This window comes from Hyla sarda, chromosome 4, assembly GCF_029499605.1.
Source record: "Hyla sarda isolate aHylSar1 chromosome 4, aHylSar1.hap1, whole genome shotgun sequence".
NCBI lineage: Eukaryota > Metazoa > Chordata > Amphibia > Anura > Hylidae > Hyla > Hyla sarda.
Window position 1 is genome coordinate 372,533,513 of NC_079192.1, and position 16,052 is coordinate 372,549,564.

Consider the following 16,052-nt stretch of genomic DNA (forward strand, 5'->3'; position numbering starts at 1 on the left):
CACTAGGTCTTCACAAGCCTATTCTACGCATACCTGTAAATTAGGTTTCTGTATACTAACAAATTACTGCTTTATGAAAATTCCTCTAGGAGTCGGGCCAGCAGTCAGAGAGACGGGGCCCAGGGTCCGCTCTGTCTCCCCACCTCTCTCCGGCTGCGTCACGTAGATGACTGACACACAAGGCTCGCCTGCTTGCCGAGAGGCGGTGCGGTCCTGAAGGAGAGACACTCCGACTGGTGGAATTATAAAGCACTTCTAGGCAAGTCTACAGAAGCCTAGTTTATCTAGATAGGTACGCCTAGTGTACGGCATGTGCAGCTTCACAGGTCTATTCTAGGTCGACAGTTTAGGTTCTATCTAACTATCTGACAATAAAAGATGCCTATTTAAAAAGGGAAGATGATGGTGCATCTACTGCAAACCTGTTCAGCCCCAAATCTTCTGATTCAGGGTTTGACTGGTGACCGGCACAGTGTGCACATGAACCCTCTTTATACTGTCCTAGGGGGATTCCTGTAAAGCCTCCTACTAGATGCTTAGACTCTTAATACTGAATAGGTCTGAGAAGCTGGGAGAAGCCCTTATGTGGGCACTGCCACTAAAAAGTCACGAGGGCTCATATACCTGGGCAAGTGTATACCATGTGGGTAATACATTGGCTTTCAAATTACATGAGCCGAGTGGATATAGGTATGTGTCTGTTGTCTTCCCATTACTGAAACAATGATATAATTCTATTAACTCTTTGGAATGGTGATTAACTGTGTTGTGTGTAGGCCATAGAGGGCAGAGCATGACACTATAATTTACAGTGGCAAGGGATCCCAAAACAGCTTTGTCTAAAGATGGGGTGACTGTTCCTGTTAGAATAAAATGTGATTGTGTGCATACCCTATACCAGTGTTTCCCAACCAGGGTGCCTCCCGCTGTTGCAAAACTACAACCCTCAGCATACCCAGACAGCCTTTGGCTGTCTGGGCATGCTGGGGGTTGTAGTTTTGCAACAGCTGGAGGCACCCTGGTTGGGAAACATTGCCCTATATTGTTTAGGCACATAAGACTTCTATACATACCACTAATTGGCATAGTAATTCAGCTGTTCTGTATAAATAAATAAAAAGAGCATTTCATGTGCTTTTGGTTTGCTATTTAGACTATGTGGTGTTTTTTGTTCTCCATGGGGTGCTCTTAGGGGCCACAGCTACAAGTACAGATGGTTTAGGCCAAGTTCACATCTGTGTTGGAGCGTCATTCAGTAGCAATGTCACAGAGCACGTTGCAGATAAAACAGAGCTGGACGGTTCATTGCACAACAGACACCGATCAGTCCCGACGGGTCTCATTGTCTCTGATTAGGGTCTGTTAGGTTCAGTCTAGGGTCCATTTTCCCAATATTTCTTTCTCCGCTCATATGAACGGATAATGGGGGACATTTATAAAAACTTGTTTATGTAGGTTTGTTTTTTTTTTTAGTTTTATTTTGCTTAAAGGAAAACTGTCATCTTTCTCCCCCCACACTAACCAGCGGTACCGGCTGGTAGTGCGGGAGACGCTGATCAGTTTGATGCTTACCGTGCACGGAGCCGCCTAATCTTCTATTTTTGGGATATGCTAATGAGGTGCTGGCACTGACGTCAGAACCGCCTTCCGCAGCGCCACCCAGCTCATCAATATTCCTCTCTCCGCCTCTCCCTCTTCTCCCCACTCTGTAATGAAGAGAGAGGGGAGGAATATTGATGAGCCGGGCGGCACTGACGTCAGAGTGCCAGTTAGCCCGGGCCGGTGCCAGTAAGCACCTCATTAGCATATCCCAAAAATAGAAGATTAGGGCCGAACGGCGCGGCAGATCCGGGCACGGCAAGCATCAAACTGATCAGCGTCCCCCTACCAGCCAGTACTGATGGTTAGTGCAGGGGGAGAAAGCTGACAGTTTTCCTTAATAAATTTGTTGAACGTAAGCAAAACATTTAACAAATCACACGGCCTTTATAAATATGTCACACGTAAGTAAATCTGATTTTTTTTCCTACATTCTGTTTTCCATTTTGAGATTTTGCTCATGTAAGCAAAATTTGTAAGCCAGGGTTGAGCTGGAGTAAATGTATGGCATTTTTTCATGGTGAGCGACTTTTTTTTTTTTTTTTTGCAAAAGTCGCACTTTAAGTCTCTGACCACTGCAATTTCATTTTCAAAACTTGCTTACATAAGCAAAACAGAAAAATCTTCTCACTCAGCAGGCAAAAAGTCTCACAGAAAAATGCGTAGTCGCATATGCAACATTTGAGAGACAAATATAAGCAAGAAAAAAGGGAGTAAATGCTTTTATAAATGTCCCCCTATGTGAACAGAGCTCCCCGACACAGATGTGAATGAGGCCTTACATCAGTGTTTGCCAACCAGGGTGCCTCCAGATGTTGCAAAACTACAACTCCCAGCATGCCCGGACAGCCTTTGGCTGTCCGGGCATGCTGGGAGTTGTAGTTTTGCAACGCCTGGAGGCCCCCTGGTTGGGAAACTCTGCCTTACATGGACATCGACCACTTCTATGATCAAGCTTAAAGGAGAACTACGAGATTTAACATTTTATCCCCTATCCTAATGATAGGGAATAAGTTTCAGATCGCGGGGGGGTCAGACCGCTGGGGCCCCCCACGATCTCCCGTATGGGGCCGCGACTCTCTGCATTGAGAGCATGTGTCGACCACCGCACGAGGCGGCGGCTGACACGCGCCCTCCATTTACTGCTATGGGAGAGCCGAAGCGCTGCCTTCGGCCACTTCCGGCTCTCCCATAGCAGTGTATGGAGGGGGCATGTCGGGCGCTGCTTCGTGCGGTGGTCAACGCGCCCTCTCTAACCAGAGAGCCGGGGCCCGGTACAGGAGATCACGGGGGGCCCCAGCGGTCGGACCCCCCGCAATCTGAAACTTCTCCCCTATCCTTAGGATAGGAGATACATTTTTCAATCCCGTATTTCTTCTTTAAGATAAGTTAAAGGGTCACTCTCATTAAAATACATTTTTGCTATTGCACTCCTTATGGTAAATAAAAAATACTTCTAATATACTTTGTTTTAAAAAAAAATAAATGAAGTTTTCTATGTTTTATTTGTGCTTAAAAAAAAAAATCTCAAGAGCACATTTTGCCCCATCTCATACACAGACTTAGGACCAAAGCCCAAACGCAGGAAGTGCAGCCTGGAGTGCTGAGGGGGGTGTGTCCAACCTCATCCAATCATAGCTCCTCTCACACTTAACTGCCATATGCTGTTTGGACACACCCCCCTCAGCACTCCAGGCTGCACTTCCTGTGTTTGGGCTTTGGTCCTAAGTCTGTGTATAAGATGGGGGGAAAATGTGCTCCTGAGCTTTTTTAAGCACAAATAAAACATAGAAAACTTTATATAAAAAAAACAAAAAACAAAGTAGATTAGAAATATTTTTTATTTCCCATAAGGAGGGCAATAGCAAAAATTTGTTTTCATGAGAGTGACCATTTAATACACAGACTAGATTACAAACTAAGAATAGATACAGAGGGGCTTTTAACCAGCTTTATAATACAAAGACAACCCATTGGCATCCATCCTATAGTCCATATAAGTAATTGCTAATAAAATGGAGACGGCATATATGCACATTGGGGGAGATTTTATCAAAACCTGTCCAGAGGAATAGTTGCCAAGTGGCCGATAGCAACCGATCAGATCGATTCTTTCATTTTTTAAAAGGCCTGCGAGAAGTGAAAATGATTTGATTGGTTGCTATGGGCAACTCAGCAGGTTTTGATAAATCTCCCCCATCGTATTGTTTATCAGAATTGAACATGCGTACAGAAATGGTAGCAGATTAGTGTAGGGTTAGTCTTCTTTTTTGATAGAGAAAAACTGTGTAAGTGGTTTTAAAATATTTCAGAGAAAAACATCAAACAGAAGCAAATAAATCAAAGCGGCAATGTAAGTGCCGCAGGGAAGCGGTCAAATGTACTGTAATACACCAGAAATGTTCAAATAGAAAAATAAAAATAAAAAATGAAAAAAGGTATCATCCTGTAAAAAACCTCCGTTATTACTCCTGGCAAAAAGTCCTGAAAACGGACGTAAAAAAATCCTGTTCATGTCAATGGGATATTTTGAACATCCTTTTGTATCAGGCATGTCCGTTTTTACTAATGTCAGTTATTTTTGCCGGCACAAAAGACGTTGCATGCACACCAATTTTTGGTCCGGCAAAAAAATTGTGAAAAATCGGACGTTAAAATTTTACATTGAAGTCTATGGGAACCGGATATTCAAAAAAAAAAAAAAAAAAACATCAGTTATTGTCAGGTTTTTTTTTATATCCTTTTTTTGTACTGAGCATGCTCAGTACAGCAAAGAGTTAAAAACCGGATTTAAAAAAACATGGATGTAACTGGTAATAACGGATGATAACTGATGAATAACATCAGATTTTTTTAAAGAAAAAAAAAAAATAAGGGATGATGCTCACCAGTTCTCATCCGTTATTACCAGTTATTGCATCAGTTTTTTTCATCAGTTCTTATAAAATAATGGCAGTAAAAAAAAAGCAGGATATCTGTAGTGTGAAAGGGGCCTTACAGCAGCCACCACAAGAGGAAGTTCACCGAAAATCTATTCAGCTCCCATGGTCTTCAGTAAACTATTAGGCTAGGTTCACACTGCGGATTTTCCGCCTGCATTCCCGCTTTGAAATTGCAGGCAGAAATTCCACTTACTAAAAATGTACTGTATGGGTTTCTGTTCACAAATTTACACTTCGGAATTTGTGAAGCCGAATTTCTGAACAGAAAATCTGCTTGAAAATTTCCGCCTGAAGAATGGCGTTGCTCATTCCTCAGGAGGAAATCCTCGCAAAACACATTGCAGTCTATTGGAGACTCTGCAGTGTCTGCGCGCCGGCAGATTCAGTCGGCGCTGGCCGCACTCGGAATCTCCGGGCGGAAATTTTCTACCCGGAGATTCCTCAGTGTGACCCTAGCCTTATGCTCCCCCTAATGGCATATGAAGGCAAACCTTTTTATTATTTATTTATTTATTATTTATATAAAGCTTTCCCCCCCCCTTTTTTAGGTAATGTTAAGGCTATAAAAAATACTGCCAGAGAATATCTGTACATTAATAAAAAAATATAAACCATGCTTTTTGCATTCGTAATTCACTCAGATGGGGTTAGTTGCACATAAGCATAGCAGCATACTCTGGTAAGATATAAGGAAACCAGACAGACACAAAGATGGCTGAAATGTATATGTCAGTAAATCAGGCCGTGCATATATAGCCAAATCGGTTTAATAAAACTAATTAATTTTCATTGATGCATTGGTATTTACTAGAGATGAGCGAACTTACAGTAAATTCGATTCGTCACGAACTTCTCGGCTCGGCAGTTGATGACTTTTCCTGCATAAATTAGTTCAGCTTTCCGGTGCTCCGGTGGGCTGGAAAAGGTGGATACAGTCCTAGAAAAGAGTCTCCTAGGACTGTATCCACCTTTTCCAGCTCACGGGAGCCCCTGAAAGCTGAACTAATTTATGCAGGATAAGTCATCAACTGCAGAGCCGAGAAGTTCGTGACGAATCGAATTTACTGTAAGTTCGCTCATCTCTAGTATTTACATAAGACAGCGTTTCCCAACCAGGGTGCCTTCAGATGTTGCAAAACTACAACTCCCAGCATGCCTGGACAGCCGAAGGCTGTCCAGGCATGCTGGGAGTTGTAGTTTTGCACCATCTGGAGGCACCCTGGTTGGGAAAAACCAACATAATATCAGGAGGTTATTTCTCTGATCATTGACCATCTGCACATTTATAACCATTATAAGAATTTTAGGTCTGGTGGGGGTCAGGTTAAAGCTAAAATTTTACCATATACATTTCAGTCGCACAAGATAAGCAGCCGCGGGCACATCAGGGACACGTAACACTTACCTCATCTACCATGAGACGTTTAAATGTCTGATATAAATCAAATGATTTATGGGGGAGGAAAAAAAGAAAAAAACAGGAGACAAAAGACAAAATCAGTCTGACAGAAGAAATGACCCATAGATTTCACCCAACATTAAGAACACAATGAGAGGTCACCAACATTCAAGACGTGATAAAGAACAAACCGTAAATTATTAAGAAACTTTGTAAATCCTTTACTCCTAAAGCCTTGTACTGGACATGAATTACATTAGGATTTCTTCTCCAGTCACATACAAAGCTAAAATAGTGAATAGAAAGACAAAGCAAGTTCCTTTAGCACCACCCCTGTCCTCAGGTTGTGTGTGGTATTACAACTTGGCTCCATTTACTGCAATGGAACGGAGCTGCAATACCACATACAACCTGAGGACAGAAGTGGTGCTTTTTTTTTTGTTTTTTGTTTTTTTAAAGAAATAATCCTGTAATACCTTTAAAGGTTTTTCCGAGACTTTTATATGGATGGACTATCCTTGAGATAGGTCATCAATACCAGATCGGTGGAGGTCTGGCCCTCCTGTGAGCACCATACCACCTTCATTATTTACCAGACGTAGCGCCACATATAGTACCACCTAATGCAGTGTTTCCTAACCTGTGGGAATGTGACTGAGCTGCAATACCAGACACAGCCACTAGAAAATCTATGTTAGGGGCCTTCTTCAAATCCATTGATCAATGGAGACCTGAATTTAAAGGGGTATTCCAGGAAAAAAACTTTTTTTTATATATATATATATATATATATATATCTATATATATCTATATATATCTATATCTCAACTGGCTCCAGAAAGTTAAACAGATTTGTAAATTACTTCTATTAAAAAATCTTAATACTTTCAGTACTTATGAGCTTCTGAAGTTAAGGTTGTTCTATTCTGTCTAAGTGCTCTCTGATGAGACGTGTCTCGGGAAACACCCAGTTTAGAAGAGGTTTGCTATGGGGATTTGCTTCTAAACTGGGCGTTTCCCGAAACACATGTCATCAGAGAGCACTTAGACAGAAAAGAACAACCTTAACTTCAGAAGCTCATAAGTACTGAAAGGATTAAGATTTTTTTAATAGAAGTAATTTACAAATCTGTTTAACTTTCTGGAGCCAGTTGATATATAAATTAAGTTTTTTCCTGGAATACCCCTTTAATATCAAAGTCTTGGAAAACCTCTTTAAAGGGGTACTCCGCTGGAAAACATTTTCTTTTAAATCAAGTGGTGCCAGGAAGTTTATCAGATTTGTAAATTACTTCTATTTAAAAATCTTAATCTTTCCAGTACTTATAAGCTGCTGTACACTGTATACTACAGGGAAAGTGGTTTTCTTTTTGAATCTCCTTTCTCTCTGACCACAGTGCTCTCTGCTGACACCTCTGCCCATTTTAGGAACTGCCCAGAGTAGGAGCAAATCCCCATAGCAAACATCTGCTGCTCTGGACAGTTCCTGACATGGAGAGAGTTGTCAGAAGAGAGCACTGTGGTCAGAGAGAAAGGAAATTCAAAAAGAAAACTTCCCCTGTAGTATACAGCAGCTGATAAGTACTGGAAGGATTACGATTTTTAAACAGAAGTAATTTACAAATCTGGTTAACTTTCTGGCACCACTTGATTTAATAGAAAATGTTTTCCAGTGGAGTACCCCTTTAAAAGGGGTTATCCAGGAATAGAAAAACAGTGCTAATTTCTTATAAATAAAAAAGCTCCCCGTCTGTCTCCAGGTTGTGTGTGGTTCTGCAGCTCAGTTCCATTGAAGTGAATGTAGCAAAGTTGTAATAACACACACAAGCTGGGGACAGAAGTGGAGCTGTTTTTTTCAAAGAAATTAGCTCTGTTTTTCTATTCCTTGATAACCCCCTTTCAGCTAGCCAAATACTTAAGGTAACAGATAGCCGAATCGTTTGCCTGTGCTATGGGGGGGGGGGAGGGTATTCTCCAAAATGCATATGTCATGAATAATCATAGAATGCGGAGCTGTGCATGCTTATGGTGCAGACAAGTGAACGAGCACAGCTAAAATCTGATGTGTATGGCCGCCAGCTTTAGGACATGTTTAACAGCTCAGAGGAGATTAGCTGCCGTCTCTTTCTAGGGTCAACCAGCAGAAGAAGCTATATACTGTAAGTGATTGGAGAAAAACACATTAAATAATTCAAAACCTATTCAGAGTAAAGTATTTGCAAAGTTTATCAACTTTCTGTGAAAATGTATACAGGTTTTGGGTAGGGTCCCACGTAGCGTACACGCTGTGTATTTTCTTCAGCTAGTTTTGCTACCCATTGACTTCAATGGGTAAAAAAATACTTCGCAGAAGATATGCAGCAAAATACGCTACGTGGGACCTTACCCTAAAAGTTAAATTATTGAATATTATCTGATGCTGCACCAAAATATAAATGGGCCATCTGGGAACTATTTTTATGTATAAATGTGACCAGGCCCAAGTATATATATTTAAAAAAAAAACAAAAAAACAACTATATAAAAAATAAAAATACTCGCCTTTATCAACACTTACCTAGCAGTGGCAGGGGGATTGGGACAGGTGAGTACAGGTTATTTTTACTTATCTATTTATTGAAATTTTTTTTTATTTTTATTTGCCACATTCAAACATAAAATTTAGTTCCCAGGCAAACCCTTCTAAACTCAGGCAGAGAAGGGAAAGGTCATATAGCTGCTTTTCCGTCCCTGCTGTCAGGACAGAGCTAAAACACAAACCAAACTAAGAATGACTGGTTACTGGGAAATCCTTGGCAAACAGGACGTAGCCTGGTGATCTACAGACCGGACTCCACGACTAAAGGCCTCATTACATATTGCCATCATGGTAGTAGTTCGTACCATATAACGAGTTACTGATGCAAATGTTAATCTATGGGGGCACAAATACATATATATAAATAAATAAGTGTTCACCAAAGGCAAAGGATTGTCAGGCAGCAACTCCATAGTAAACAGTCTCTCAGATTGCTTGGCACTCCAGCTCCACACTGAATAACAATTGAGGGCAGAGAAGGGGTGACAAGTCTCGCCAGCTCTGAATCCTTACACATATATTTAGGTGAAAGCCTCTAACACATAGTTCAATGACAGATTTAAAGATTCCTCGATTCCCACACAGACAGGTTAAAGTTGTGATATGAAGCTTGCGGAGTGAATGTAACATCTTGTAAGACAATGAATAATGAAGGTGAGAAGACACCAGTGAAGAATACTGTGCGGCTGCCACCACATATAGCGTTTTGTTATTTTAGGATCTAGTAACAGAACAGTGAATAGAAACAAGAGCAGTCAAAAGGAGGAGTTGTCCATACCAATCCGTACAATATGTAAGAAGGCATCATTCTGGTTGCTATGGGCAGCTCACTATCTGCACTTGTCACTTAACCTGATATTCAACAGTTTGGTAGGTTGACAATCTTAAAATGTTCATAAAGATTATCTACACAAGAAAAAAAAAAAAACTAATAATACAAAACATATATATATATATATTTTATAATGATACAAAAAATTATATATATCAAAAAATGTATATAATTTTTTGGTATTATTATATATATGTTGGTTAAAAAAAATATTAAATTTTTGTATTTTTTATAATTATTATTATATTTAATAAATATAATACAAAATATATATTACAAAAAATTATATATATATATATATATATATATCAAAAAATTATAATTTTTGGATATATATAATTTTTTGTATTATATATATTATTAATAATAATAATGATACAAAAAAATTATATATATTACAAAAAATGTATCTATATATATCAATTTTTTGTATTATTAATATATATAAATAATACAAAAATTATATATAACAAAAAATGTATATATATATATATATATATATATATATATATATATATATATAAATAAACTACTACCACTACCCCTACAATAAACCTGAGAAGCCATTTAAAAAAAAAAAAAGACAAATTGCTAGATTTCTTGATCTAAGGTATGAAGTTTTCCAATTGTAGTACATAAGGTTTTCCACAAGAGGGTGCACTACTCCCATAATTATTGACAACAAGTTTATCCAGCTGCAGAAAAACACATACCAAAAAGGTGAGCTATGCACAAGGTGACCGCAAAAGACCGGACAAGCAAAAGTACAGGATATACTTCCCATGGAAGGTATTAATACACTTTATAACATTTTGATTGCTTTTAATACATAAAAACACACTTCAGAATTATGACAGATTAGTTCCCGATAAATCAGGCACGCACATTTTTTTATTTACTTGTTTATTTTAATTTATTTATTTTATTTTATATTTACAGTTTAGAGATGAAGAACTGCTGTCAAATAAAGAGCTTCTGATATATTGCAGTGGTCTCCAAACTGTTGCTAAACTACAACTCCCAGCATGCCCGGACAGCCAACGGCTGTCCGGGCATGCTGGGAGTTGTAGTTTTGCAACATCTAAATGGCCACAGTGTGAGGACCACTGCGTTCTAATAATAACACAAAAATGCAGCTGTATTGTGCTGAGCCATAGATGGGACCAGAACGGATATGAGCGACTACGACTACAAATACTGCACTGTATATTAGTGCTACAAAATTGCAAATAATATGTTTTTTCCATTGTCACTGATGTCTGGGTGCAGGACACCAGCAGGGTTTACAATACACTAAACAGCAGCTATACACAGCCAAAGGACGGATGACACCGAGAGTCAGACTGTATAATTATAAAAAGGGAAGACAAAAACATCCAGGAGCCCCGTAACAATACCATCAAGTGTATGTGACTACTGAAGAGGCGAAACCCGCAGCCTCCGCTATACGTCTTTTCCGCTATTCTTCCCGTTTTACAATTCTGACAAGTCTCACCAGCATTCAATGTGATGTTCTTCAGAAGAAAAGCTGAATCATTTTATTAAAAGGGGTACTCCGATGGAAAACATTTGTTTTTAAATCAACTGGTGCCAGAAAGTTAAACAGATTTGTACATGACTTCTATTAAAAAATCTTAATCCTTTCAGTACTTATAAGTAGAGATGAGCGAACTTACAGTAAATTCGATTTGTCACGAACTTCTCGGCTCGGCAGTTGATGACTTTTCCTGCATAAATTAGTTCAGCTTTCAGGTGCTCCGATGGGCTGGAAAAGGTGGATACAGTCCTAGGAGACTCTTTCCTAGGAATGTATCCACCTTTTCCAGTCCACGGGAGCACCTGAAGGCTGAACTAATTTATGCAGGAAAAGTCATCAACTGCCGAGCCGAGAAGTTCGTGACGAATCGAAGTTACTGTAAGTTCGCTCATCTCTACTTATGAGCTTCTGAAGTTAAGGTTGTTCTTTTCTGTCTAAGTCCTCTCTGATGACACCAACCTTAACTTCAGAAGCTCATAGGCTGAAGCTCCATGTGACGTGCCGGGCTAACAGGAAGTAAGAAGAATACAGCCCGGGGACCGAACACCTTTACCGAGGACCGGGGGAGCGTAGGCAGGCAAGAGAAAGCTTATTTTATTTTTTTTTGCAGCCCGGAACGGATACAATAAGAAAAGTGAGCACCGGACATGTCCTTTAAAGGTTATTTGCAACCTGGACCCAATTGATGCCAATTTTTCAAGGCTCTTCAATGGGTTTTGAGTTGACTTAAAGGGGTTATCCAGGAAAAAAATTTTTTTATAGCTCATAGAAGCTCATAAGTACTGAAAGGATTAAGATTTTTTAATAGAAGTAATTTACAAATCTGTTTAACTTTCTGGAGCCAGTTGATATATATAAAAAAGTTTTTGCCTGGAATACCCCTTTAATCTTCTGATGACAGGTGCCAGTCTGATTTCCTGTATAGTTCTTTGCTTTTCCTAAATGACTGGGGAGTGTAAAACCAAAACTAAGATTACATTTATTAAATATATATCTATAACAGGAGGATACTTAAATGGGCACTGTAAGATTCAAAAACTGTTGTACATCTTGGCAAAGATGAAACTTTCTAATGATTTCTATGAAAATGAAATTTTATTTCATTTTTATAGAAATCATGGCTTATGTATGAATAAAAAAAACAAACAAAAAAACACTAGGGGTCCCCATAATGGACAGAGATGTCAGCAGAGAGCACTGTGGTCATGATGTCAGCAGAGAGCTCTGTGTTCCAAAAAGAAAATCATTTTCCACTAAGTACCCCTTTAAGCATATGCTTGTAAGGCTAGGTTCAGACTACGGAATTTCCGCCTGCAATTTTGCTTTGAAATTGCGGGCGGAAATTCCGCTTGCTAAAATGTATAGTGCAGTGAATGATTTTTCGTTCACAAATTCACACTTCGGAATTTGTGAACGGACAATCCGCTTGGAAATTTCCGCCAGAAGAAAGGCGGTGCCCTTTCTTCAGGTGGAAATCCGCACGGAACACATTGCAGTCTATTGGAGACTGCAGTGTCCGCGTGGTCCTAGCGCCGACTGATTCAGCTGGCGCTGGCCGCACTCGGAATCTCCGGGAGGAAATTTTCTGCCTGGAGATTCCGTAGTCTGAACCGAGCCTAAGACATCTTTTGTGCGGCCATATAAATTCTCGATATTGTCTGCACATTGCCCCTTTTCATCAGGAGATGTGTAGTAGACTCGCATATTCATTGGGCTGCACAAACCATCCAGCATTCATTTCTGGAGCCTGGCCGCATGATAAAGCCACTAAACGCTTCTTAAAGGGGTACTCCACTGCGGGGTGCGGGCTGAGGGGGTTGTGATGTCACGGCCATGCCCCTTTGTGACATCATGCCACGCCCCCTCAATGCACGTTTATGGGAGGGGGCGTGGCCGTGACATCATGACCCCTGCACCCAGCATTAGGAACAAAATGTTCCAAATGCCTAGGCAGTGGAGTACCCCTTTAAACCAACAAAGGGGTGTTATGTGCAACAACCTGTCAACCAATCCCTTCAAAATCAGTAGATCAACTTTTGCATTTTGTATGGCCAACATAATGAATAAAAACATTATTTAAGAGTTCCTCTAGCTTCAGAAAACGGTTACAGTGACATGTTAGAAGTTCTGAGCGGTGAGGATGCTGGTGGTGAGACGCCTCCCTGAGAGTCTCTGCTGTGTTCACCTCTGCATATCCCCCCCTCAAAATGCATTGTCACTTATGCAAGGGCTCATAGAAGATCCATATAATGCTTGGCTAGTGTCTCTAAGGCCGGGTTCACACCACGTTTTTGCAATACAGTTCCCGTATAGGTTTTCAATTTGAAAACCGTACAGAACCCTATTGAAAACCGTATGCTTAACAATCCATCAGGTTGTGTCCGTTTTGCATCAAGTACGGTTTTGTCAGTTTTTTTTCCCGTACCAAAAACCGTAGTCTACCACGGTTTATGGTGCGGGTGAAAAACCATATTGAAAAACGTATAAGTTTATTTTTTATTTATTAAATTTTTTTTTTTTTTACATGGGAGTCAATGGGAACCATACAGAACTGTATGTGTGTACGGTTCCATCCAGTTTTCTCCACACAGATTTTGACTTTGCACAGTTTTTTTCTTGGAATTTCAATCAAACAAAGTAAAACTTTATTCATAATGCAGTAAAAAGTTAAAAATGTATGCTTTTTTTTTCCTAAAAAGCGGATGCAACCAGACATCATTTTTCAAACCGTACAGGGATTAAAATTTGTATACAGGTCGAGGAATCTTTTTTTTTTTTTTTTTTTAATCAAAAACCTGATACGGGAACTGTATTGCAAAAACGTGGTGTGAACCCATCCTAGGTAAAGTCAAGAGGTACCTGTGATTGGTAGGATTCTGGGGGCCCCACACCTACGGACAACAAAAAAAACCTTCTTAAAAAGTCACCATGACATGAAGAAAGTCTTCTAAAACGGGAGGTACCTTGTCTATCCTGGTCTTCAATAGAGACAGAGGGGGGGATTTATCAAAACCTATGCAGAGGAAAAGTTGACAAGTTGCCCATAGCAACCAATCAGATCGCTTCTTTTATATTTCAGAGGCCTTTTTAAAAATGAAAAAAAGCAATCTGATTGGTCTCTATGGGTAACTGGTCAACTTTTCCTCTGAACTGATTTTGATAAAGCTCCCCCAGAGAGTCTGTAGACTCTCTGCATTGAGGAAAAAGGTTAAGCCACAACTGTTCCCCAAACTTTCTCTGATGTAATCACTGAGGGGAGAACTAAAAAAAAAAAAAAAGAAAAAGAAAAACTAAACCAGATCTCTTTAACGTTAACCATACAAAATCTACATAATGCAAGTTTGTTGCACACAAAATGAATGGTGGAATAACCCATGGGATACACCAGTTATACCGTATTCCTAGAGGAAGATACAAGGAAGGACTGCGGGATCTCCGTCATGGGAGACTGGATAACCAGACATGTTGAAGCTGCTAGTTAAGAAGGGTCACTGGGTCAGCTATTTAAGTCCATACACATGAGGGAACACGGGGCTGACCGCTCAGGAATTACGGCTTCCATTAAATGAACAGAAGTTTTTTTCGTTCTTTCGTTTCATTCTTAATCCCAGACAGATCTGCGCTACATTTGAAGGGAGACAAAGTAGCGTGGACAAAAAAAATAAATAAATGTAAACTTTATCCTTCTAGGCCAGTGTTACCCAACCAGGGTGCCTCCAGCTTTTTCAAAACTACAACTCCCAGCTTGCATGGACAACTCCCAGCTTTCATAAGACTTGTTCTCTGGTAATGGTGACAATATAATTTCATATATTTTTCTGGTTAAAGGGGTATTCTAGGGGGGGGGGGGGGGAATCTATACATATCAACTGGCTCCGGAAAGTTATAAAAAAAATCTGAATCCTTCCATTAGTTATCAGCTGCTGAAGTGGAGTTATTTTCTTTATGACAACAGTGCTCTCTGCTGACACCTCTGCTTGTCTCAGGAACTGTCCGAAGAATTAGAGGTTTGCTATTGGGATTTGCTCCTACTCTGGGCAGTTCCTGAGAAAAGCAAAGGTGTCAGCAGAGAGCACTGTTGTCATAAAGAAAATAACTCCACTTCAGCAGCTGATAACTACTGAAAGGATTAAGATTTTCTAATAGAATTAATTTACAAATCTGTTTCCTTTCCAATATCAAAAAAAAAAAAAAAAAAAAAAAAACCCTATTGATCAAATCTGTTTATTTTCCGATACCCCTTTAAGAAAAACCTATTTATCAGAAGGGGCTTCACAGTTTTTCCAACTAGATTTGCAAATGTAAGAAACAGCGGTTGTGGAGAATTTACTGCAGATGATTCTGTTGTGAATTGAGCAAAAAGTGTAAAAATAAAAAAGGCACTGAATTTTAGACTCCGGACAATACACTTCATTGCAGATTTATTATGGATTTTTAATTTCCCTAATGAAGTAAATGGGAAAAAAATCCACAACCTACGTGAGCAGATCCGACAGAAAGTGACATGCTGAGGATTTAGGAACTGTACTGCAGGTCAAAGTTCATGAAGGCTCGGAGTTATTTGTACCTCTTCTGTGTTTTGGACACACTCCCAAATATTGCTGTGTGAAAGTGGCCTAATCATAAGGATGTGACACAGGAACAGAAGTGAAAATTCCTATATTCTTTAATGGCTTAATAGAGGAGCCCTGCTGCTTCCAGACACAATCTATTCTAATATAAGGAGGAAAAGGGGAGGAAAACAGGAAGCGCACCGGCCGATTGCTCATGTTAAACATGTAATTGCACCAAGACCCGGAAACCACAAGTCACTTCTTCCTCAAAAATCCTTCTAATGCCATGCCAAGAGTCTCAGCGTGAAGACATTAAAAACTTTAGGCAGCTGATAAGGACACAATCCTGTACAAGGGAAAGTCTTTCTACAGTGGAGATAGTTATAATAAGCAGCTGGGACCTTGGTTATTAGTCACAAGAGGTGGTCCCCATCGCTGCTCCCTGGGAGTGACCGATCTCTCCCAATAAGCTCCAAATGCAAAAGCTCCAGCAGCACTCTGGACTCTCCAGCAGCATTTGGATCTACTACCACAGTCAGCGACTGGGACTGTTTGTTTTCCGCTTACACCCTGCAATCTTCATACACTTGTTGGTTGTGCTGCTTCTAATAT

General features: G+C 39.9%; 1 protein-coding gene across 1 annotated transcript in view; it reads right to left on the bottom strand.

Annotated features, from left to right (window-relative positions):
- Positions 1-16,052, bottom strand: part of DIAPH1 (diaphanous related formin 1) — a 270,343-nt gene that overhangs the window by 195,465 nt on the left and 58,826 nt on the right. Inside the window, exon 2 of the mRNA XM_056516800.1 lies at positions 5,947-5,973. Within this exon, the coding sequence (XP_056372775.1) occupies positions 5,947-5,973 (27 nt within the window). The remainder of the gene's footprint in view (positions 1-5,946; positions 5,974-16,052) is intronic.